The sequence below is a fragment of the Magnolia sinica genome, chromosome 15, assembly GCF_029962835.1.
Source record: "Magnolia sinica isolate HGM2019 chromosome 15, MsV1, whole genome shotgun sequence".
NCBI lineage: Eukaryota > Viridiplantae > Streptophyta > Magnoliopsida > Magnoliales > Magnoliaceae > Magnolia > Magnolia sinica.
In genome coordinates, this window is record NC_080587.1 from 23,504,178 (window position 1) to 23,529,648 (window position 25,471).

Genomic DNA, 25,471 nt, shown 5'->3' on the forward strand with positions numbered 1-25,471 from the left:
ACTGAGTAAACTCAGTTGGGCCTACTATGAATGTATGTGAGTTATCCACGCCGTCCATCCGTTTTTCCAGATCATTTTAGTGGTTGATTATAAAATAAAAATATTATCAAAGCTTAAGTGGACCACACTAAAGGAAACAATGCGAATAATGACTTCCACTGTTGAAACCTTGCTAGGGCCCACAGTGATGTTTATTTGTCATCCAACCTGTTCATAATATTACACAGACGTGGATGAAAGGAAAACACAAATATCAGCTTGATCCAAAACTTCTGTGGGCCCCAAGAAATTTTCAACGGTAGAATTTCAATTCACACTATTTCCCGTGGTGAGGTCTACTTGAAATTTGGATATATCTCATTTTTGGGATCAAGCAATATAATTATCTGTTAAAATGGATGGACGGAGTAGATAAAATTTGTAAATCACGGTGGACCCCACAGAGTTTACTCAGTACGCTCAGTACGCTTACCGTACTGAGTTACTCAGTACGCAATCCGCTTCCCGCTAAGCAGGGGAGTTATCATCATCAGTTATAAAAGGATTACCTGTATGGCATTTTGCCGGAAGATACCGCCAGCCTCATACCTCAACTCCAGTCTCCCACACTATTTTCACCATTCTTCTTAGCACCTCTTCTTTTTTCCTTCCAGTGAGCCGGGAGCCAACCATCCGAATTCTTCGGACATCGGTGGAACCCTCTCTGTGTGGGACCCACTTGATGTGTGTGTCTTTTATCCACTCCGTCCATACATTTTTCCATCTCATTTAAGGCATAATCCGAAAAGTTCATCAGATCCAAATCTCACGTAAACCACAAAAATGGTGATCGAACGCTCACCATTAACAACTTCTTGAAGCCACCGGAATGTTTATTTTCCAGGAAGCGGATTGGCTGGTGTACCACACATCAGCTATATAACTGATGTATTGACGTCAGCAAGTTCTGTGGGTCCCATCATGAGGTACGTGTTATATCCAAACCGTCCATCCATTTGGCCAGCGAACCAAAAAAAAAAAAGACCGATCTAAAGGTCAATTGGACCACACCAGTGGGGGATTGAAGTCTACCATTGAACCCTTTTGGGGTAACAGAAGTTTCGGATCAATATGAAATTTTCGGATCAATATGAAATTTCTTTTTCCTCATCATCCATGTATTTTTGACCTTCTTAACAGATTTTATTAACAGATTAAATGGAAAATAAACGTTATGTTGGGCCCTTCAAATTTTTTAACGGTGAAAATCATTATCCTCGCTGCTATTTTTGGTGTGGTCCATTTGAGAATTGGAAATGATTCATTTTTTTTTTTTTTTTTCTAATGCTCTAAAATGATCTCAAAAAATGGATGAACAGTGTGGATATATGAAATACATCATTGTGGGCCATGTAACTTTGATCTCCTTTAAACCGTTTGTACAACTCGTAGCTTGAGGAGCGTTGGCGCTCGTCTTCGCACGACACGTATCTACACCAGGTGTGTGGTACACCATCCAATCCACTTTCAATTGTCCATCCAACATGTTGATAAGGCCAAAAAGGCGGGTACGTTTTTAGTATAGACTCAGCGGACTTCCCACATTATTTGATTTAACCTTAAAAAAACCTTAATTACCAAAGTAGACTACTATTCGTATTGACGGACCTAGAAAGATGAAAATACTCCTACTTTTTTCAACTGCTTACCCTAACAGGCAGGAGTATTTTCGTCAAAAAACCAATGTCCGTACCTTAAAAATTGGCTTTGGTGAAATAACTTTCCGGCGGCGAAAAAAAAGGGCATTGTACGGGCTCGTCTACAGTGCTATTTTTTTTTTCCCAAAAAGGCTTTGATGTAGAGATTACAAAAATATCAACTTGATCCAATACTTTTTGGCCAATGAGTAGCTTTTAAGAGTCCATCACTCCTGTTTCCAGTGGTGTGGTCAACTTGATATTTAGATATGCTTCATGTTTGTGATAAAGCCCTGCAACGATCTTTCAAAATGGATGGATGGTGTGGATTTAAGGAACATATATTACGGTGGGCCCCACAATTACGGATCTGCCGAAGCTGCGTTCCTCTTAATAGGAAACAGAGTAGCTGGTGTGACACACAAAGCTATATAGCTGGTGTATTGACATCAGTAAGTTCTGTGGGTCCCATCACGAGGTATCTGTTATATCAAAACCGTCCATTCATTTGGAGAGCTCGTCCCAAGGCTTGATTCAAAAAATAAGACAGATCTAAAGATCAAGTGGACCACACTACAAAAAGCAGTGGAGTATTGAACGTCTATCATTGAAAACCTTTTGGGGGTCATAGAAGTTTTGTTTTCCCTCTTAATCTAGGTCTTTTATGACCTTATGAATAGATTTGATGGAAAATAAACGTTATGGTGTGCCCTGCAAATGTTTTAATGACAAAAATTGTTATCCTTCTGTTATTTGTGGTGTGGTCCAGTTAAGTTTTGAATATGATTCATTTTTTGTCTTGTGCTATAAAATGATCTTGAAAAATAGATGAACGGTGTGGATATAATAAATACATCATTTTGGGGTCATTTAACTTTGATCTCCTTTGAACCGTTCATACAACTTGAGCTCAGGACCGCCAACGCTTGTCTTCGCACGACACAGCACGTACCCATGCCAGCTATATAACTAGTGTGTGGTACACCAGCCAATCTGCTTCCCTCTTAATAATGAGATGTTGTGCTGTATTGGACTTATATCTTGTTCGTCTTTATGGTATTTTTTAGAAATAAGATTAGTTTTTATGCAGAAAAGATATAATGTAATACAATGATAATGTTAGTTGAGATATGAATTTTTAATGGATAGGATCCAATTACGTCGGCAAGCCGCCAAGAACGCGCTCCAAATGATTGAATGCAATGTGCAAGGTAGGTAGAAGTGTGATGTATGGGATACTCGATGCTTATGATAAATCGACGGCTAACTGGTTAAGTTTCTGGTTCTGATTATATCAGCAAGCCATAAAGTATATACCCGCTAGCTAGATACTAGAAAATGATGGAATATAATGTAATGCTGATGTTTATGACAAAACGATAGCTAACTGGCTAAGTTTCTTGTGTGTTGGCTTTGATTATATTGGAAAGCCATAGAGCATATGCCCATTAGCTAGATACAAATATAATGCCAATGTATATGAAAAATCGATGAGTAACTAGCTACATTTTTTGTGGGCCAATTTCGATTATCTCAGCAAGTCACAGAGTATACGCCCGCTAGTTAGATATGAGAAAACAATGTAATTTAATATAACGTTGATGTATTAGAAGAGCAAGGGAGTTGAGAAAGGAATGGGTGTTATGCAATGCTAATGTTCTTAATTGGATGCAACTGATTGAAACTTGAACAACTGGATGGATGAATATTGTCGCAAAGGCTAGATCGAGTGACTCGGATTAAGACTTGGGTGGCTCAAGAGATCCAGATTCTGGCTAAGTAGATAGGCTAGATCAGGGTTGATCAGGGTTGACTCTCTCTCTCTCTCTCTCTCTCTCTCTCTCACTCTTCTTGGTGGAATGATGGTTAGGTAGATAAGTTTTCTTTGGACTTTTAGATGAGAGTGTTCTCTTAATTTGTTAGTTTTACTTGATGCCTTTTAAATGGGAAGGGGTGGGGGCTATTTATAGCTTCTAACCCCGGTTTTCTTGTAATTCTTACAAAATCTAGGGGCAAAAGGTGGTTGAAGGGTTAGGATTGGAGATTGCCAAATGGCGTTATCTCATAAGTTTGATTAGTTAGTAAAAAGGGTAAATTTGGGTATGGAGATGGACATCGGAGTAAATACACTCAAATGCACACTTAGAGTTTGGAAAATGGGGGCTCCATATGCTTGAGGGAAGCTAGCCTAAAGATGAGCAATGCCATGTGGCCGGCGGCAAGCTGGTTTCCACTAGTCCCCACTTGGATTCCTTACTTCAGCAGGCAACCTCTCTCACTCGTGTGGAGGCTTTGCTGTGAAGGACATGGTATTTTTGTTACATATTGCACTCTGATTGGTCTTGATTTCGGGCTTGGTTTTGGGCTTAAGTAGGTCACTAGAACGTGTTGGCTGATGTTTTATTTAAACCAACACGATTTAAATGATTTTTAAACTCGCAAGTATACGAATCAGATGCAGATACGGTACGTATTACGAGATCGTTCCCACGAGGACTGGTCGTCACAATTCAAATCTATGATTCTCCTTAACTAATCCAACAAATAATGGAATGAATTACTAAGCACAATTTTATGAAAAAAAACAATTAATTAAGAACATGGAAGAAAATTCAATCAGAGAGAGAGCACTAGGACTTTCGAATCCACCCCTAATTATCCTAACCCTTGTTTTGTCTGTTGATTCACCTTGATCTAGATTGATACCACTTATACAGAGAAAGCACAATCTGTGTCCTTAATCGGGCATACAAACTGTCTAATTCCTTTAAGCAATGCCATGAATGACATATCCCATATCCTTGGTCGGGTACATGGAATGTACATTCATTAAAGCACCCTGTTTCTTCCTCTATAGGAAACTTGTTCTTGATCAGACACAAGCACCTATAATAAGCATCCAAACAACATCCATATATATACTTTAATCAAGTTCATAGATGGAGAAGTATAGAATTTAAACCCATAAAGCCCACTTAAAGAAAGAAACAAATTAATTGAAATTCAAAGTAAATCAACCAATACAAGAGCTAATCAAATTAGGAGCTTCATCTCAGCCCTAGCTGAGAGATTGTGACCCATAAAATCCATAAAAAAAATATTAAATAAAATTCATAAAAGAAACGTCAAACCAAACAATCTCTTTCTCTCTTCTTTCTTCTCTTTCTTCTCTTTCTTCTCTCCCTTGCTCCAGATCTGGAATCCCCTCGTTCTGAATGACTCTCCCATGTCCAAAACTCCCCTTCTATAGCTGCTGGATGGCTGGGGTTGGTGGCAGAGTCGTAGAAGGACTCGAAGTGCAATTTTTCGCAGCCGTGATCGGTGGGCCCCACAGAGGCATTTTCTGGAAAATCTTATTTAAACCGTCAATACTAAGGTTGAGGCAGTTCCAAATATCAGGTGGGCCCCAATTTAGAGATTAATAGGCTGATCTGTCCGTTGGACCACTTCCCGAGATCTTCTATGGCTGAAATTTAATATGTACGGTTAATTTACGGCCCTCATCCCATGTATGAAGTTTCGAACTAATTGGATAGCGGGAACCATGTGATCTTGCATTCTGGACCCTTTTCGGGCCCCTTTGGCTTGCTTTCCTCAGATCTCAGGCGTGTAAAATCTTCATTATTGGTTCTCTGGAGTCCATCCCGTGCTCTGGAGACTTTGGATCATGAAATCCATGCCTTTAACATCAATTTTCAATTAACGCTCCTGACTTCGTCCTGTAACAAAAATACAATTAAAATACTCCATTAAGCATTATCATATACGTAAAATCTGGTAATTACTGGGGTCTGATATGCAATATTTGACCCTGATCATTGGCTTAACCAGGTAAGTTGACAGGATGAGTTGACTCAGTGAGTTGATTAGGTGAGCCAACTCGTCGAGTTAACTTAAGGCTATGTAGTTCTAGGTTTTAGGGTTAAGTCGATTAGGTTGACTGGATTGATTAGGTTGACTAGATTGATTAGGTTAACTGGGTTGAGTTTAGGGTTTAGGATCGGGAATCCTAGGATTTAGGCCTCTAGGGTTATGGTTTATGATTGGGGTTTAGTAGACCATCCATTGGTTCAAATTCAATCAACTTATCGGCCTAAGGTGGGGTGTCTACATATGCCCCCTTTTAGCAGAGGTTGTATGCAACCGAATGCTAAAGCGAGTGGACGCCCCTCCTTTACCAGTCAATTATAAATTACTGTCTTGATTTATTTCCTGACTTTGTGTTTGTGTTAGCTGGTTACTTAGAAATAAATAACTTTTACATATCATGAGGGTTTGAGGAAAACATTGTGATTATCCTTACACCTTCTGCCGCATTATGGACCGTCAATCGTAACTTTCTTGCTCCTCATCGCTACCAACATTTCTCTCAAAATTGGGCCCTGATCATTAAGTGTGGATCGTTAATTAAGATCAAGTTCGTTCTGGCACCTGTTAGGAGAATTTTAAAGATAGGTAAATCTAAATTTCGGATCACCAAGAAAATCATATATCCTGACTCTATTCAACGACCCCAATACATTAAATGAATTAGATTTAAAGAAAGATCGCTAGAAAATATCAAATTAGAGAAATTCAATCCAAGTGGGATGTGAAACACACCCCGTTCCCCTCTCCACTCACATGCCCAATCTTCCAACACCCAAGGAAGAGAGAGAAAGAGAGAGAAAGAGAGAGAGAGAGAGAGAGAGAGAGAGAAAGAGAGAGAGAAAAAGAGAAAGAGAGAGAGAAGCCTAGACGCACATCATACTCTTCCTTCTCCATGCGTGTAGTGTCTCCCTCTTACCCAAGCGATGTCATGATTCATGTAGAAGCTTTCCTACATCGAGATCTACTTAGAGTTTAGATCTAAGGCTAAGGTGAGGGATTCCTTTAAGTTTACATTAATTTGAGTTAATATGATTTATCTTATTTTTGTATACTTTCATATTACCGTAATTTTTCATGCAATTGATTGATGGATCGTTATAAATTATTTATCCTTTTGAGAATTATAGTTAAGGTATGATTTTAATTATGCGTGATTTTTATGAATTCATGTGAAGTGATGGATACTAGTCTTACCCTTTGCCAATTTTGAGAGTGACACATATTTTCACTATATATTGAGTTAGCCTTTACTCATCTCTCCTTATTTTATTTGTTAGCCTATTTGCTATTCTTCTCTTTTATTGAGTTAGTTTATTGCTACTCTTCTCCTTTATTAGGCCAACCTTGTGCTACCTCCCTTTATAGCTTTAGCATGTGTTTTGGAATTTCGAAACTCTCATATTTCGACTTATTTCTCTATTGATGTAAGTGGTGTGTTATAGGCCTCATATATAGTGGTTTAAATATATTATCGTGGACGTATTGCGTTTCGGATAACGGCTCTCTTGGTTGGCACGTAATCCCGTGGGTTGGGTAGTGGTGCACAATCGATCTAAGTAAGCCACCATGCATGTTACATCACTTCTTGGTATTAGATGTCGCAAATAGTCATTTTATGAACAAATCGTGTCACGTAAATCTTTCAATCGCATTGTTGTGTCGCCTTAAGATATTCGTATAAATCCATGTTAACGTTGGATATGCCGACGAATCTTCGTAGTGTGAGAATGATAGGCGAGCCGGGTTTTCTATGAATTATTTTTATATTGTGATGATTACTACGTATGATTAACCGCACACACTTTGCTAGGCATGCATTCATATATATATATATGTATATATATTGGTTGCGGATACCAATACGACTTGTAATGGTGAAATACAAGACGTATCAGAACCCTCACATTATTCTTATGAATTACTTGAATTATTGTTAATCTTAAATGAACCATCACTATGAGTAGGGCATTAACCCTCTCCAACCATACAAATGATGCTAGTGATGTAAAGATTGAAGATACGGATGACGATTTCCCTAAGGAAGATTTTTCTATATAAAGGAGGGGAGAGCTTTGTGTTTAGTTTTGTTTATTTTTCGCTGCACAATTTGAATAATGTAATAAGCTCTCATTTGAGAAGGCATTAAACTGTTAGCTGGATTTTATGTCTTGATGAAATAATAAGCACGGATGATTTTATTCATGTGAATGTGTACCTTCGTGGAGGTAACTGGATGTGATCTAAATGAAAAAAAATACGATTTTAAAGTATCCAATTATTACTTTATTAACATTTAAAATTTTTGCACCCCGAGTAAGATTGTAATACCCCGAACTTTTCAATATCTGAGTATTGAAAGTTCTCGATTGTTATCATGAAATTTAACTTAGCATATACATGTATACCATACCGATTTAGCCAATCCTAACCTTACATCTAAATGATCGCTAGGAATAATCTTCATCCATAGATCAAGTCATCCGACTGTTGATTTTAAAATAATATCATCATATGTCCAAGTATCCCCACTTGTCCATCATAACCAACCATTCAGTCAACTATTCACTGCTAGGTAAATATATCTGACCGTCCACTTTGAGTTTGGACCACCTGATCATAGTAAACTAACTACCCGATCTTTACATCTGCTTGTACACACATCTAATCGAGATGCTGATCTGTTCATCTTGTTCACCACATATGAATATGCTTAACCCATCACCAGGACTACAATTTGATGAACTTACACATGTGAACAAGTCACTTGAATTTAACGGTATACATGTTCTACCTCTTAATCACTTTAAAAACCTACTTGTGTTCATCTGTTTATAAAACCGACTATACAATCATCTACATACATGATCAGAGTACTAACCATCAAGTTTTCCTATTTTTATTATGTCATCTGACCGTCCATCATATTTGAATCCGCTAAATGGGCCACCTAAATATTAGAATGAACTGTTTAATTCGAAGATCGTAAGGTATATGACACTACTACTAGCTGACTTTTCTGTTAGATATATGAAAGCGTTGATTTAGACCTTAAGGAGTATAACCTATTAAAAATGCATTTTGGTCATCTATAAGTAATCAAGGCCCAAAATGGGGCAATGAAAAGAGAATGAAAAATAAAGAATGTCTGTCAAATTTCAATGTATATGGATGGTTTAGTCTAACGTTACAAATGGTGAAAGTTGAAGAAATAAAAGATGACAAAATCGTAAATACTCAATGCCATTAAAATATACCCCTAAATTCTAGATCACATAGGTCTCATAATCTGTTTCATATGAAATTTTATATTAAGCTTATTTATCATAAATTAACCATACACGTTGAATTTCAGCCTCCATATGAACGACTTGGATTGCCCATCATATGGACCCAGTGTAAAATATGAGGACCCCACTTGGTAAGCTTTTCTTTAGGCATGAAGTAAGCCGTTTTAGGCTTACCAACTCTTCCTAAATCTAGAGCTTCCGATTGACCCATATTACACCGTCAATTACAACTTAAATTCGGACTACAATTTGGCTTCATATGATTACAATATCATACAAAATTTAGACCTCGATATATGAGCCGACACCGTTGTATGATGACCACCTTAACTACAATTCCTTTTGGCGTGAAAGGTTAAATTTCATATTTAAGCCTTTTCCACTATTGATCAACCACCAAATTTTGTCCAATTGTTTACTTATCTTTACTACACATTTCTTTCAAAAATGGGTCCTGATCATTAAGTGTGGATCGTTAATTGAGATCAAGTTCGTTTTGACACCCGTTAAGCGAATTTTCAAGATAGGCCTATCTAAATTTCAGATCATCAAGAAAATCATATGCCCCGACTTTATTTGACAACCCCAACACACTAAACGAATTAGATTTAAAGAAAGATTGCCAACAAATGTCAAATTGGAGAAATCCAATCCAGGTGGGATTTGAAACATACCCCCTCTCACACGCAACTCCTTTATAAAAGGGGCGTGCATCTCTTCTCCACTCACACGCCTAATTTCCCAATGCCCAAGGAAGAGAGAGAGAAAGAGAAGGAGAAAGAGAACACATGAAATCTTTTTAATTCCCTTTCAACATAGATGAAAGGGAATCTAAGTTCATATTTCTAATTTAAATCATTCCAAAACCAATGGGTCCTAAGTTAGGGTCACTAATTTAATCATTATCCTAAATCCTCAGATAAAATCTAAAACTTGGCTCTGATACCATTCTGTCATGCCCTGAAATTCAGTTATCCGAGCAGAATAACCCGGACCCAAATTCCAAGCCCGTGAGGTGCACGTTTCACTTTTATTTAAGTCTATATAACTATTTTCATTCCTAATATACTAAGATTTCTCATGACATCATTTACATCAACTAAGCACAAATAAATATCAAAATAACTAAACAAAATTAACTCGACTTTAATGTATCATTCTTTCAAAAAAACAAAACTGAGTAAAATGAAATACATAATCCATTAAGTCTATATTAAAACTAAAACAAAAGCAATCACTAAAATTGAGTATGTTTTTGGCTCATCAATAATAACATGCCTCCTCAAAATATTTATATCTTGTACCTGAAATAGTTTAAACACCCTAAGTGCGACAACTCAATAGGATTATTTCCATCTCAACCGATATTTGTACGTTAGTACCATAACACAGCTTCATAATAATAAATAATTGAAAAACAACATTTAAGGAGACAATAATTATTAGCAAAAAGATTTTAAAATTAAAAAAACATGATTTCATAAATGATTGAATTAAAAATGCACTCCTTTGCAATTAACTTGAAAATATATCTACCCTGACGATCTTTTAGGGAATGACCCTGGGCAGAGCACCACGTGATATTTTTTAGGCAACGACCCTGGGTAGAATATTATGTGATATCTTTTAGGAGTTAATTTAGGGTAGCATACCCATGTATGTATCTTTTAAGGAATTACCTAGGACAGAACACTTATGCTGATCTTTCAGGTGTGACCCTGGGCAAAGCACCTGTGTGTGTATTTTTTAAGGAATTACCCAGGTCAGAGCACCCATGTCGATCTTTCAGGAGTGACCTCGGGTAGAGCACCTGTACCGATCTTTCAGGAATGACCCCAGGTAGAGTACCCTTATAACGATATTTTAGCAATACATTACAATTTCATAATTTATGTATACCAAATATAACTAATTACAACTATATTATATCAATAATGGATTCTCCACAAAATTGACACACCATATATATAACAATTTAGATTTTTCATGAAGAAACAACTATAATAACAATACCTTGAAATTTTGAATAAAATAATAACCCATTGATGGTAATTTAAAGAAGGCATACACTATAAGGGAAAAATAGACAATATATTTGCGTATAAGTAATCATTAATTCGATGTGTACCTTATTTAATAACACAAAAAGAATTCATGAATTTATAAATAAAATTAATAAATATTTGATGGTAATTCAAAAAGGCATATACTAGGAGGGAAGAACAAACATAATATATTCAAGATTTTTATGCACAAGTAGTCATCAACATAATGTGTACATTATTCAACAACACATCAACAAAAAATGATTCAATGTCTATGATATTTACGTATAAATATCGGTATGGGGTGTGGGTTAGATCACCTACCTGATGCGTGACCTGTGTCCAGAGACGACCATCACATAACTCAACAGTTGATGGTCTTACTGAGGAAGATGGCACCTTCTCTAATGGCAACTTGTTGATCGATAGTTTTCTAATGATTTCACTTTTTCAGGATAATGGAGTTTTACATCGGAAGCTTGAGAGGTGAGGGATTAAGGATTTAATGGAGATTTATTAGTGGTTTCGGAGGTTCGTGGCTTCATGGTTGAGGCGACGTGCGTGCACAATACACATCGCTGATTAATATCATTATTAACAACATTATTTTTTTTACTTTCATTTTCATGAGATGAATGGTTCAGATGGCTTTAGGTACGGATTTGTTCTGTTGTTGACCGAAAAAATACAAGAAGTGGGAGAGAGGTTTGGGATATTGGTTGGGTAGTGACGCATGTTTTAAATTATGAGTGTGTGTTTTTCATTTCTTCTTCTTTTTTTTTTATATAAAAAAAATATGGGTTAAAATGACAAGATCCACCGAACAAACGGTTTAGATCAGGACCCCGTGCCTACTTTCCCAGTGGTTTGGAGGTAATAGATGGGTTTAGGAGCCTTTTGTTGTGAGCGGAGAAAACGAAAGAGGAGAGAAAAACTTGGGAAGATTGGTTAACACACGTCTCTCATAATATATTTTATTTATTTATTTATTTTTATACAATAGGACGTATAGTAGCGTTGGAGAGAATCCATTTCGTTCATTTATTTTGCCTAGTCATGCTAGGGCATGGGTTCAAAAATGAAGGCAATCTAAAGTTATAGTGGGACACACCAAAGGGAACAATGGGGTTTGGAATACCTACCGTTTTAAAAAAATGAGATGTTACAATTATTGTATGCTCTTATGGTGGGGAGTTACTATGTGAAAACAATGGATACACATACCAGGGTGGAAAGTCAAAAATTATTGATGTGTGTCACGCCCTAAACTCGGAAAACGGGTTCACAAAATTCTCGATCGCCGAATCCGACGTTGATAGCCTCCGTAGTGTCCCATTCTCGGATCCCGGCACTCCCATGCCAGATTCCGATCCTGGGATCCTACAAGGAGGATTTTTAGTATGATTTTTTTTTTTGTAATAGAGCATAACCACAAGCATAACCAAGTCACAAAATAACACCACCACATATCCACTATATCAAAAACTTTTAAGTACAATGCGGAAAGGGAAATACAAGGTGATCAAAAAGCTCCAAAATGATCAGGTACGCGCTCCTGCCTCAACGCTGCTGCTGTCCAATGACACCTGCACGCAACGGTCGTGTATAAGCCTACAAAAGCTTAGAGGGTGGTGTAAGTGTGTGCACAAGGCAATCGCCAAGTGTACAATATCAAAGTAATGCGGAAATATGTGGTAAGTTTATGAATGCTATCAACTATACCAAAGCTATGTGATGTAAGGCATGAATGCTATCGGCCATACCAAGGCCATGTGATGCGAGGCCTATGCAGCCAAATGTCATATGCGAGATGTAAAGCAAGTGTGCCAGTATTCATCAAGTACACATATCAATACAGTTCCTCTCTAGATATCACCGGGCTCTAATACACCTCACACTGACTGCCTCCTCCCTAGCTGCACAGTCAAGCAAGTGGAAGAGACCACACTATCCGCCTGACCAGTAGTCTGCCAATACCTACCCGGCTCATCGAGCGGACTCATTTGCGAGCTGGTCAAACTCAGCCTAGCTTATAGCCCCCTCACTTAGGCGGATAAGGCCACACCCCCTTCCAACCGACCACGACACAGTGAGAGACGCGGCCTACTGGTATTCGGCACTCGGGCGCTTGTGTATCCACTCGGTCTAGACGTTGGGGCATCTTTTGGTACCAAAAAGGTTCTGGGACTTTCACTCGAGGACATCCTAAGTGCCCACAATGCTAGAACCAATATTTTTAGTATCCGATACGACCATCCACGATGTGCCTATGGAGGTCACGACCCTGATGTCGATAGGGCGTGCAGTGAATCACGACACACAATGTGAAATGCATGAGTCACACCGCCAGTCATGCGGCAATCTAGCACGTACCACGCGCTCATGTGGGGCACTCCATCTCATAAGGAGTCCCGTAAATGTCTCAGCCCAACGGCTTATGCAATGATCAAACATTCCTCATATCAAGCATATATATGATGCGTATGGGCATGAATCATGGAGATATACTAAGCATGTTACAAAGTGATGAACCATCAACAAGTATGGGCCCACCAATGGGCCCTAGGGAGAGTTATAATGCGGACATTTAACCAACATTATTCTTACAACGTGGACATCAAACCAACATTGCTCCCAAGGCATGGCCCGCTATAAAATATCATTACCCAAACCATAGGGAATCACACATTGCAATGGACCTATATACATCTTATTGGGCCTCGACCCATAGGCCTTAGATACATCAAATGGGCTGCCTCATATGGGCCTTATATAAATCAAGTGGGCCACATCAATGGGCCTTGTGCACATTGCAATGGGCCATAACACATGGGCCTTGAATACAGAACAATGGGCCTTATAACATGGGCCTTATATTCATATCAAGGTGGGCCTCAACAATGACTACAAATACATTGAATGGGCCTAATCACATGGGCCTTATGTAAATCAGATGGGCCACACCAATTGGGCCTCATGTCTATACTCAAGTGGGCCCCAACAACGGGCCATAATACATCAAGATGGGCCTAATCCTATGGCCTTATATTTATACCAAAGTGGGGTCCACTTGGACTATAGATCTATCTTATTTTTAGTCTCAAGTCTGTAAAAAAGAGCTTTCAAAATGGTTGGACAGTTTGTATGAAACACAAGCATCATGGTGGGGGGTCCACGTAAAGGCCCACCATCATGTATATTATATATAATATATATATACAATAGTATATATAATATAATATACACACACACACACACACACACACACACTGCCGTCCCCCACGCGTGGGGTGGGTCCCACCGTCCAGTGTGGATGGTGTAGACACTAAACACTAAACATTGACATACAAGCCCTAAACCCTAAAATAATTGTAAAAACCCTAGATAAGAAGATACAGACCAAGAGAACTGAAATCCAAACCCTAATCGTGAAAAAAGACAGCGTGTTACTGTAGCTATGGTACTGTAGCAGTATTACTGTAGCATCATTACTGTAGCGATCTTACTGTAGCACTAGTATTGTAGCACTGTACTGTAGCAAGTTACTGTAGCACGGGATATAAAATTACGAAAATTAAGATTTAGAGAAAGATAAACAAAGACAATAAATATAGGAAAACAAACACATAAAAAAGGCACCAATACACACTAGTATGGCCGCAATAAGTTCTGGCTGAGACATGAAAGAAAGGGGACCTGACATGGACGAAAATACAGTGCGAGGGAATGGTGTTGTGAAGATAATATCAGTAATAAGATGAAATCTAGAAAAATTGTAAGATAAAAGACACTTAACACGAACACGAAACTTAAAACAAACACGGTAACGTAATAACATAAAAACTTTCTTTCATTAAAAATAAAGAAGTACAAGACACTATTCAAAAACACTATTCACACTCACTATTCACTCTTACTATTTACAAAATATTTCACACACTAGACTTGTGTTCTTCTTTTTATGTTCTTGATAAAAGGAAAGAGAATTGTACCAAACTATGCTCTGCACTCTGAAGATAGTTGAGCCCCTGCGGTTGCCCTATCTTGGCCATATATCCTGCTCCTCCTTTAAAACATGTGTTCAGCTCGTTCTTTGTTTTCGTCTTCTTCTTCTCCTCAGTCTCTTCCCCTCACGTCCTATAGTGGTAATAAGTTTGATTTTCTTTATGAGGTCGAATATGTTGATGAAAAGGTCCCTGCTACCCATTTTCCAGTTACTAATCCTTATAAGTTTTTTGAGAAAAATCGTGGTTCACTCTCTGCCAAATTCTAGCAAATTGTGTGCAAGCAAGTTGTTCCGATCAAGGAGTATGCGCTCTCTTCTAAGTTCCATCAAGCTCCTATAAGGGCTAATCAACTTGAAGAATTTGTTCCGCTCCAGTTACCTTTTGAGAAACTCCCTGAATGGCGAGCTCAGGGTTATACTCATATGCACTTTGGTGCTGTCCGCCTTGCTATTACTTTCCATGGCAGGAAGGGTCTTCCTACTCCCTGCAAACTTGGTCTTCTAGACACTCGGTTCAAGCAATACCAGCATGCGGTGATTACTACGGTGCAAACTACGCTGAATAAGGGTACCATATTTGTCACTGTTTATCCTAACTTCAACATCCCCTTCAGCGATGCTCATCTCTTCTCCGAGCTTCAAGCTCAGGTTTAGCTTACGGGTGCTGAACTTATTGATGGTGCTATGGCAGCCACCTTGCATTATCAGGTTGCTTTTAGAATTCAGAATCATGCTCTTGATCTGCCGCTCCCAGGGCTTACCTCTAGCCTAGATGCTTTACTTATCTGTGTGGATCAGAATGATGTTCCTAAATGCACATTTATTCCTCGCCAGCTTACTTATGATCAGTTGAAAGAGATATTCCCAGTCTCTTGGCTCACAAATTATGAAAAGAAGGTTGAATCTTCTGAGGTGATTTCTCATGACGTTGCCTCTTTTGTCCGACACAAGGATAAGACAGTGGAAACAAAATTCGAAACCAGCTCTCCAGTTAAGCCGGTCTTTTCTACTCCTCTGCCTGAGATCAACTGTTTCTCTACAGTTGCTCCTGTTTTCGGCCAATGGATTGAAGGCAAATATATTACTGAGGCTCCTCCCACTGGTCCAGATCCGTATGACACTCATTATACAAATTGGCGTCGTCGCAACGGCCTTCATATCGCATGGGATGCTTGTTCCTGTGATGCGTGTTGGGATGATTGCATGGAAGACAAGCCTCGTGGCTCTAAGTCTTTCCAAGCTCAGCTTAAGCGTCGGTATGAGGACGGAGACCCTGAAGTTGGTCTTCTTGGAGAATCTTCTGGCAAATTTGATTATTATGTCCTTTACCCAAAGAAAAGGCCTGTTACCGCTCCTCCTCCCACCTGTAAACCTTTACCGCCTCATCCTAAACCTCCACCACCAGCCTCTCCTCCATGTATGGTTTCATGCCCTAAACCACAATCTCCTTCACCCAAGCCACCTCCAAACCATCCAAAGCCTGCGTCTAAACCACCACTCATGCCTTACTATCAAAAAGCCTTATCCCATCTCCGATGTTCCCAATCAGTTTCTCCAAAGCCTCATCCAATCTCCTCTCCACCTATGGTATGCGCTTATGAGCCAGCATCAGATCTTCACTTCCCTCCTACTGATGATTTTAATCATCCAGCAGAAAGGACACGTTATGTTTGGAAAATCAAAGATCCCTCTGGTCTTCAGACTGATGGTACGTCCAAACGTGTCTCAGCGGCAGAAGCAGCTCTAAATTGGCAAGCTGAAAATGCAGCTCAGCAGAATCGTGCTTTGCAAAAGATCTTGCATAATCAGCAGCAGCTCGCAGCTACTGTGCAAAAACAAAGCCCAATCATTCCTATGTTAGAAGCTCGTATCGCAGCAGTTGAAAAGGAATTATATGTCATTGCTACAACAGTTCGTGATTCCAATCTTCTCTTGCAAAAGGAAATGGAAAGAAAGAATTTAAAGGCTCAGCTCTATTCGCTCAAGAATCCGCCTCGCCCTGCTTTCTCTCTTTTTGATGATAACCCATTATTCCCTCGATAGAATCCACTACCTGCTCACCCTCCACCCTTTATGCCATCCTCAGTCCCTATTGTCCCATGGGCTTCTCCTCCTCCATCTTACAGCCAACCGTTACCTCCACCTCCTCAACCCTCAGCCTCACAATCTTTTCGACCTACTCCACCCTCTCAACCAGCCTTACACCCCTCTGTCCCTTCTACCTCTAAAGGCAAACAACCTATTGACTCAGATCATTTGTTGACTTATGATCTGATGGCCTCTTCCCTTCCCTCTGATGACTTCTTGCCCCAAGAGCCGTTAAATCCTATTGCTTCCTTCCTTCGCAGTCGTGCTTTGATTCCGTCAAGCGATGAAGAGTCCTCGGAAGCCTCTTCTCAGACTAAAAGCAGTGAATCTACTGTCCCAGATCAACTTATGCAGCAGCCTACTCCACAGCCTCCACAAGCTGATCCTCATGTTGATGAAGCTGCTAGTGATGTTAATGAAGACAGACCTGCTCCTCCTCATCATGCTCCTCGTGTTGTTGCTCCAGAAAGTGATCACAAGAAATTGTTTACTCTTGATGATCTTCCGCCTCATGAATGGCAACAACAACTCATGGATATTTATGCATGGATGAGAGCAGACTTGCAAACTCCAGGTGCTACTGCACGCCATACTTGTGAAAAAGTCATTGCAAGATTCAGTGGTACTCTCCGAGAATGGTGGAATATGCTTGGTGAATATCGTCAGCTCCAGCTCCTACAAGAAAACAGTATCGAAGCCTTCATAAGCTTCATTTACCTCGAGTTTATTGGAGACTCCACCTCCTATGCTCGCATTGCTCATGAAGAATTCTTATAGATGAAAGTTTGCTCTTTTGATAAAGCTGATTTGGATCACCATTATGCAAAAATGTCTAAACGGTTTTACATCATTGGTGGAAAAGATGATGTCAATCTCAAGCAAGTTTATCTTAACTCTCTTCCAGATCCTCTTGGTGATGAAACTACGAAGCTCCTTGAGCAGCGAAATCTTCTACTCCATGCTGCTACTCTCGGTCAGATCCATCAGACCTCCTTGCAAGCAGTCCAAAAGTTATGCAATCAACATAAGTTTTTGAAAAGAGCAGAAAAGATGAATACTCGTCTTCGTTCCGCTTGTGATAAGCCGTATCTCTCCATTAAATGTAAAGATAAGCAGTCTTGTGATTGCTCGTTTTAGAAGAAAAAGAATCATTTCCGCAAGGCTCGTTACTTCCAAGGTGATGATACCCATCCTCGACGAAGTCTTCGCAGAAGAAAGAAATTCAAGAAAAAACGGATATGGAAATTTCTGAAGAAGAAACCCTTCAGACAGAAGTCTACAGATCGATGTTTCATCTGCAACAAGAAAGGTCACTTCTCTAAGCAGTGTCCTAAACTTCATCGTCCCAAGTATGCTAAGATGATTGAGAAGGCGTTCCAGCTCCTCGCACACAAGGATGATGATCTTGAATCACTTTATTCTCTTTGTGATGGTGATGATCCCTCTGCGGTGTTACCGATCCTTCATTCTACTGAAGATGTTGATTCAGACTCCTTCACTGATGATTCCTCTGATGATAGTTCTCCTGATGAAGTTGACAGTATCTGTGAAATAGTAGTCCCAGTCTCATTTTCCTCCATCATGACTACCAGCCCAACTCCCTTAGTCCAAGTTGAGCTCCATCCTCGGCATTCTTCTCCAATCCCAGTCATTGCACTTGCTAATACTGGTGCAGTAATTTCTATCCTCAACCCATCTATCCTCCCTGAAACCTCTTGGTCCTCTCATTCCCAGTTCTTCAAAGCAGCAAATGGAAAGGTGTTCCATGTGGATAAAATCTCCCATCCTCTTTCGCTCAAGCTATTTCCAAACCTCTCCATCACCCACTCATTTCTTGGTTCCACTCTCTCTGGCAAAGATCTTATTCTCGGGTTCGACATCCTTCATAAAATTTCAGGACTACAATGGTTACCCTCTGGTCTCCAGTATAAATCTCATTTTCTTCCATGGTCCCAAGTCCCAAACCTCCATCTCACCCAACCAATCCTCAACATCAAAAACCTCCTCATTGAGCAATGTTGTGCTACAACTCACTCAGAGTTTGCCAAATAACATCCATCTCCTCTTTGGACCCGTCCTGAATTCTTTGTCAAACTCCCCTTCAAACAACATGTTGAAGTCACCCCCACAAAAGCCAGCCACCCAGGAATGAACCCAGATCACCAGAAACTTGCAAATGAAGAGCTTGCTAGTTTACTAGCAGAAGGTTTAATTGAACCCATAGACTCATCGTGGGCTTGTGAAGCTTTCTATGTGAACAAGCACGGTGAGCGAGTTCGCAGGAAACTTTGCCTTGTCATCAACTATAAGCCATTAAACAAATATTTGCAAGATGACAAGTTTCCTCTGCCAAATCGTGCATCTTTATTTCAATATTTGACAAATGCTCATCTGTTTTCAAAGTTTGATTTAAAGGCAGGATTTTGGCAACTGGGTATCCACCCAGATGATCGGCACAAAACAGCTTTTACTGTCCCAAATGCACATTATCAATGGACAGTCATGCCCTTTGGATTGAAGACAACTCCCTCACTCTTCCAAAAAGCGATGATCAGAATTTTCAAGCCTATTCTTGACAACTGCCTGGTGTACATCGACGATCTTTTTCTCTATTCACCTGATGAGAAAAGCCACAGTGATCTACTGCAAAGATTTCATGCAATTTGCATTGACTATGGTATTATGCTCTCAGAAAGAAAGATGCAGTTGGCGCAAACAGACGTTGATTTTTTGGGTATGGAAATCAGAAATGGCAAGTACTCTCCCCAGCCTCATGTTGCTGAACATTTGCTCCAGTTTCCAAATGTTCTCACATCGGGCAAACAAATTCAGCAATTTATCGGCATCGTCAACTATGTCTCTGATTTCATCCCTCATGTATGTTCATATCGAGATGTTCTCACTGAATTATTGAAAAAAGATGCTCCTCCATGGGATAGTGCTCACACAGCTGCAGTTCGTGCCTTAAAGAAGATTATCCAGCGTCTTCCTCCTCTGTAGATCCCGAGTACAATTGGAACTCGAATCCTCCAAACTGATGCTAGTGACACCCAATGGGGTGTTGTTTTACTACAAGAAATCAATGGTTCCAGACAAGTGTGTGGATACAAAAGTGGTCAGTTCAAAGCGTCAGAAAGGCATTACCACTCCACTTACAAAGAAATTTTGGCAGTGAAATATGGTATCTCAAAGTTCCAGTTTCATCTTATTGGATACCATTTTCTGGTAGAAATGGATCTCTCCGCATTCCCCCGGATGCTTGAATTCAAACAGAAGATGATCCCTGAACCTCAGCTCCTCAGATGGTCAAATATGTTCTCTCAATGGAGTTTTACTGTTCACAAGATAAAAGGAAAAGATAATATTCTGGCAGACTTCCTCTACAGACTCCCCTGCAAACCTCCTCCTGAACCTCCTCCAGAACCTACCCATTCTTCAACCATCCAAGAACTCTCTCTCCCCTGTATTTTCCCTCTTGATAGAATTCCAAACCTCCCTCAAGACCTCCAGGAAAAAATCTGTAACATCTACCTTGCTAATAGACCAACCCATAACCTTAAAATATTTCTTGAAATCCATCTCTTTAGAAATGCTCCAGTGTTTCACCATATTCCTCATCCTGTTTACCATTACCTTACTCCCATAACCTTTAGAAACCTCTACTACCTGCCAAATGAAGCATTGTGTTTTCTGTATTATCTTGTATAGTGTTCGACAATACTATTCATCTTCTCGGTTGATGCGCTCCATAATTACATCACTCGTGTTCATTAAGATGATGCGTCAGGTGACAATCAACTCACTCAAGAGCAGAAAAACCTTGTTATGTTCCTCAAATGGTTTCACCCGCTCTGCGTCTGGCACTCCTACCTCCATCATCACATGACGTTCATTGAAATCACATTTCGGAATCTCAGAGAATCTAATCTGCTTATGTGGATAATTCACACTACTACGTGCCCTATGCTGATGACAAAGTGGTAATTCGTGGTTACAGAAATTTTGATCTTACTCAGCATTGGAACTCCTTCGATGCTCCTCAGTTCTTCTTCTTCAAGCGTGAAATGTGTGAACTCAATAATGTTCGTCCTGATGACATTCCTCGTTCCATATAGGATACTCCAATCACGACAGCAAACAATGATCTCTGCTTAGATCATTTTGCTACTTACATTGAAAGAAACATGGAGATCCTTATTGCTCAGTCTTCCTCTTCCAGTGATTCAGAACTAGAACCTAAAGCAGTGTGGATATTCCCATACTCCACCACATCTGATTGTGATGATGACTAAGTCAAGACTCAGTTGACTCACTTGACTCATTGAGTTAACTCGTTGAGTCACTCCTCCACAAAAGTCCAAAAAGAGAAAGCTCCAACAAATGTTCTATGCAAATAGTATGTAATAGTATGCAACAGTGTGTAATAGTATGGAATAGTGTGCAATAGTGTTTGAGTTGTAAAAAGGTTAAAAGAAAGAATCTATGGAATCTCTACGTGGCTCCTCACCTGCTACACTTGCTATACGTGGCCCCGCACGTGGCCCGCATACTCGAAGCGTCTGACAACACGTCTAGCTCCAGGTGTTGATCCAGGACGATCCAAGCCATCCAAGCCGTCCACGCCACCCGGTCCCTCACCGACATCAAAATGAAAGCTTCGAGACGCGTCCTGAAGATAAGATCAAGCGATTTCTTCACCGCCTTACCTTCTCTATAAATACAAGACGATCCAGCACAAGAAGGCATACTGGAAAACATCGAGAGAAATACAGAGAAACAGAGAGATTACTTAGAGCAAAAGAAGAACACAAGTCTAGTGTGTGAAATATTTTGTAAATAGTAAGAGTGAATAGTGAGCGTGAATACGTCAGGTCCTCACAATCTTTTCTTAGTTTCTTATCTAGGGTTTTTAACCTTATATTAAGGTTTAGGGTTTAGCCCCTGTGTGTCCAAATTTAGGGTTTTAGTTGGTATCAGAGCCATGGCCTTCTAAGTTTTTTGGTGCGGGGTATATGTGATGGACAGGACTACCTTCAGGTGTCTTGACTTTCTTCTTGGTGCAGACGTGGTCTATCTCCTATTATTAGTAGGGGGATACAGTCGCCATGATAGTATGCTCTACAGTTGCGCTTCGTGCGATCTTCTGTATCAGAACACTTGGTTTGATAGTATCTCTTGAACAAGTTGGATATAGAATTCCTTTTTTGGACATCAAGAACTGCTTGGTGAGTTTCTTGACCGTGTTAGCCGATGGTAGGCGTTGTGGTCACCCCCCTTGTAGCCAATATGTTCTTGATAAAAGGAAAGAGAATTGTACCAAACTATGCTCTGCACTCTGAAGATAGTTGAGCCCCTGCGGTTGCCCTATCTTGGCCATATATCCTTCTCCTTCTTTAAAACATGTGTTCGGCTCGTTCTTCGTTTTCGTCTTCTTCTTCTTCTAGTTCTCTTCCCCTAGCGTCCTATAGTGGTAATAAGTTTGATTTTCTTTATGAGGTGGAATATGCTGATGAAAAGGTCCCTGCTACCCATTTTCCAGTTACTAATCCTTATAAGTTTTTCGAGAAAAATCGTGGTTCACTCTCTGCCAAATTCCAGCAAATTGTGCGCAAGCAAGTTGTTCCGATTAAGGAGTATGCGCTCTCTTCTAAGTTTCATCAGGCTCCTATAAGGGCTAATCAACTTGAAGAATTTGTTCCGCTCCAGTTGCCTTTTGAGAAACTCCCTGAATGGCGAGCTCAGGGTTATACTCATATGCACTTTGGTGCTGTCCGCCTTGCTATTACTTTCCATGGCAGGAAGGGTCTTCCTACTCCCTGCAAACTTGGTCTTCTAGACACTCGGTTCAAGCAGTACCAGCATGCGGTGATTACTACGGTGCAAACTACGCTGAATAAGGGTACCATATTTATCACTGTGTATCCTAACTTCAACATCCCCTTCAGCGATGCTCATCTCTTCTCCGCGCTTCAAGCTCAGGTCCAGCTTACGGGTGCTGAACTTATCGATGGTGCTATGGCAGCCACCTTGCAATATCAGGTTGCTTTCAGAATCCAGAATCATGCTCTTGATCTGCCGCTCCCAGGGCTTGCCTCTAGCCCAGATGCTTTACTTATCTACGTGGATCAGAATGATGTTCCTAAATGCACATTTATTCCTCGCCAGCTTACTCATGAGCAGTTGAAAGAGATATTCCCAGTCTCCTGGCTCACAAATTATGAAAAGAAGGTTGAATCTTCTGAGGTGATTTCTCATGATGTTGCCTCTTTTGTCCGACACAAGGATAAGACAGTGGAAACAAAATTCGAAACCAGCTCTCCTGTCAAGCCGGTTTTCTCTACTCCTCTGCCTGAGATCAACTGTTTCTCTACGGTTGCTCCTGTTTTCGGCCAATGAATTGAAGGCAAATATATTACTAAGGCTCCTCCCGCTGGTCCAGATCCGTATGGCACTCATTATACAAATTGGCATCGTCGCAACGGCCTTCATATCGCATGGGATGCTTGTTCCTGTGATGCGTGTTGGGATGATTGCATGGAAGACAAGCCTCATGGCTTTAAGTCTTTCCAAGCTCAGCTTAAGCGTCGGTATGAGGATGGAGACCCTGATGTTGGTCTTCTTGGAGAATCTTCTGGCAAATTTGATTATTATGTCCTTTACCCAAAGAAAAAGCCTGTTACCACTCCTCCTCCCACCTGTAAACCTTTACTACCTCATCCTAAACCTCCACCACCAGCCTCTCCTCCATGTATGGTTTCATGCCCTAAACCACAATCTCCTTCACCTAAGCCATCTCCAAACCATCCAAAGCCTGCATCTAAACCACCACTCATGCCTTTCTATAAAAAAGCCTTGTCCCATCTCCGATGTTCCCAATCAGTTTCTCCAAAGCCTAATCCAATCTCCTCTTCACCTATGGTATGCGCTTATGAGCCAACATCAGATCCTCCCTTCCCTGCTACAGATGATTTTGATCATCCAGCAGAAAGGACACGTTATGTTTGGAGAAGCAAAGATCCCTCTGGTCTTCAGACTGATGGTACGTCCAAACGTGGCTCAGCAGCAGAAGCAGCTCTAAATTGGCAAGATGAAAATGCAGCTCAGCAGAATCGTGCTTTGCAAAAGATCTTGCATAATCAGCAGCAGCTCGCAGCTATTGTGCAAAAACAAAGCCCAGTCATTCCTATGTTAGAAGCTCGTATCGCAGTAGTTGAAAAGGAATTATATGTCATTGCTACAACAGTTCGTGATTCCAATCTTCTCTTGCAAAAGGAAATGGAAAGAAAGAATTTAAAGGCTCAGCTCTATTCGCTCAAGAATCCGCCTCACCCTGCTTTCTCTCTTTTTGATGATAACCCATTATTACCTCGACAGAATCCGCTACCTGCTCAACCTCCACCCTTTATGCCATCCTCAGTCCCTATTGTCCCATGGGCTTCTCCTCCTCCATCTTACAGCCAGCCGTTACCTCCACCTCCTCAACCCTCAGCCTCACAATCTTTTTCACCTACTCCACCCTCTCAACCAGCCTCACACCCCTCTGTCCCTTCTACCTCTAAAGGCAAACAACCTATTGACTTAGATCATTTGTTTACTTATGATCTGATGGCCTCTTCACTTCCCTCTGATGACTTCTTGCCCTAAGAGCAGTTAAATCCTATTGCTTCCTTCCTTCGCAGTCGTGCTTTGATTCCGTCAAGCGATGACGAGTCATCGGAAGCCTCTTCTCAGACTGAAAGCACTGAATCTACTGTCCCAGATCAACTTATGCAGCAGCCTACTCCACAGCCTCCACAAGCTGATCCTCATGTTGATGAAGCTGCTAGTGATGTTGATGAAGACAGACCTGCTCCTCCTCATCATGCTCCTCGTGTTGTTGCTCCAGAAAGTGATCACAAGAAATTGTTTACTCTTGATGATCTTTCGCCTCATGAATGGCAACAGTGACTCATGGATATTTATGCATGGATGAGAGTAGACTTGCAAACTCCAGGTGCTACTGCACGCCATACTTGTGAAAAAGTCGTTGCAAGATTCAGTGGTACTCTCCGAGAATGGTGGAATATGCTTGGTGAATATCGTCAGCTCCAGCTCCTACAAGAAAACAGTATCGAAGCCTTCATAAGCTTCATTTATCTCGAGTTTATTGGAGACTCCACCTCCTATGCTCGCATTGCTCATGAAGAACTCTTACAGATGAAAGTTTGTTCCTTGGATAAAGCTGATTTGGATTGCTATTATGCAAAAATGTCTAAATGGTTTTACATCATTGGTGGAAAAGATGATGTCAATCTCAAGCAAGTTTATCTTAACTCTCTTCCAGATCCTCTTGGTGATGAAACTACGAAGCTCCTTGAGCAGCGAAATCTTCCACTCCATGCCGCTACTCTCAGTCAGATCCATCAGACCTCCCTGCAAGCAGTCCAAAAGTTATGCAATCAACATAAGTTTTTGAAAAGAGCAGAAAAGATGAATACTCTTCTTGGTTCCGCTTGTGAC

General features: G+C 40.3%; 1 protein-coding gene across 1 annotated transcript; it reads left to right on the forward strand.

Moving 5' to 3' along the window:
- The first annotated feature begins 23,506 nt into the window (after nucleotides 1-23,506).
- Nucleotides 23,507-24,919, forward strand: LOC131226887 (vegetative cell wall protein gp1-like). Its single transcript, XM_058222595.1, has 2 exons — nucleotides 23,507-24,514; nucleotides 24,623-24,919. The coding sequence occupies exons 1-2, from the start codon at nucleotides 23,507-23,509 to the stop codon at nucleotides 24,917-24,919; spliced, it is 1,305 nt and encodes a 434-aa protein (XP_058078578.1).
- The last annotated feature ends 552 nt before the right edge of the window (nucleotides 24,920-25,471 follow it).

Bases quoted from the DNA above. Each gene is read 5' to 3' on its own strand.
- LOC131226887 (XM_058222595.1), top strand. From the start codon at position 23,507: ATGGAAGACAAGCCTCATGGCTTTAAGTCTTTCCAAGCTCAGCTTAAG. The intron at 24,515-24,622 runs GTCCCTTCTACC...CCCTAAGAGCAG, and splicing joins AACCAGCCTCACACCCCTCT to TTAAATCCTATTGCTTCCTT.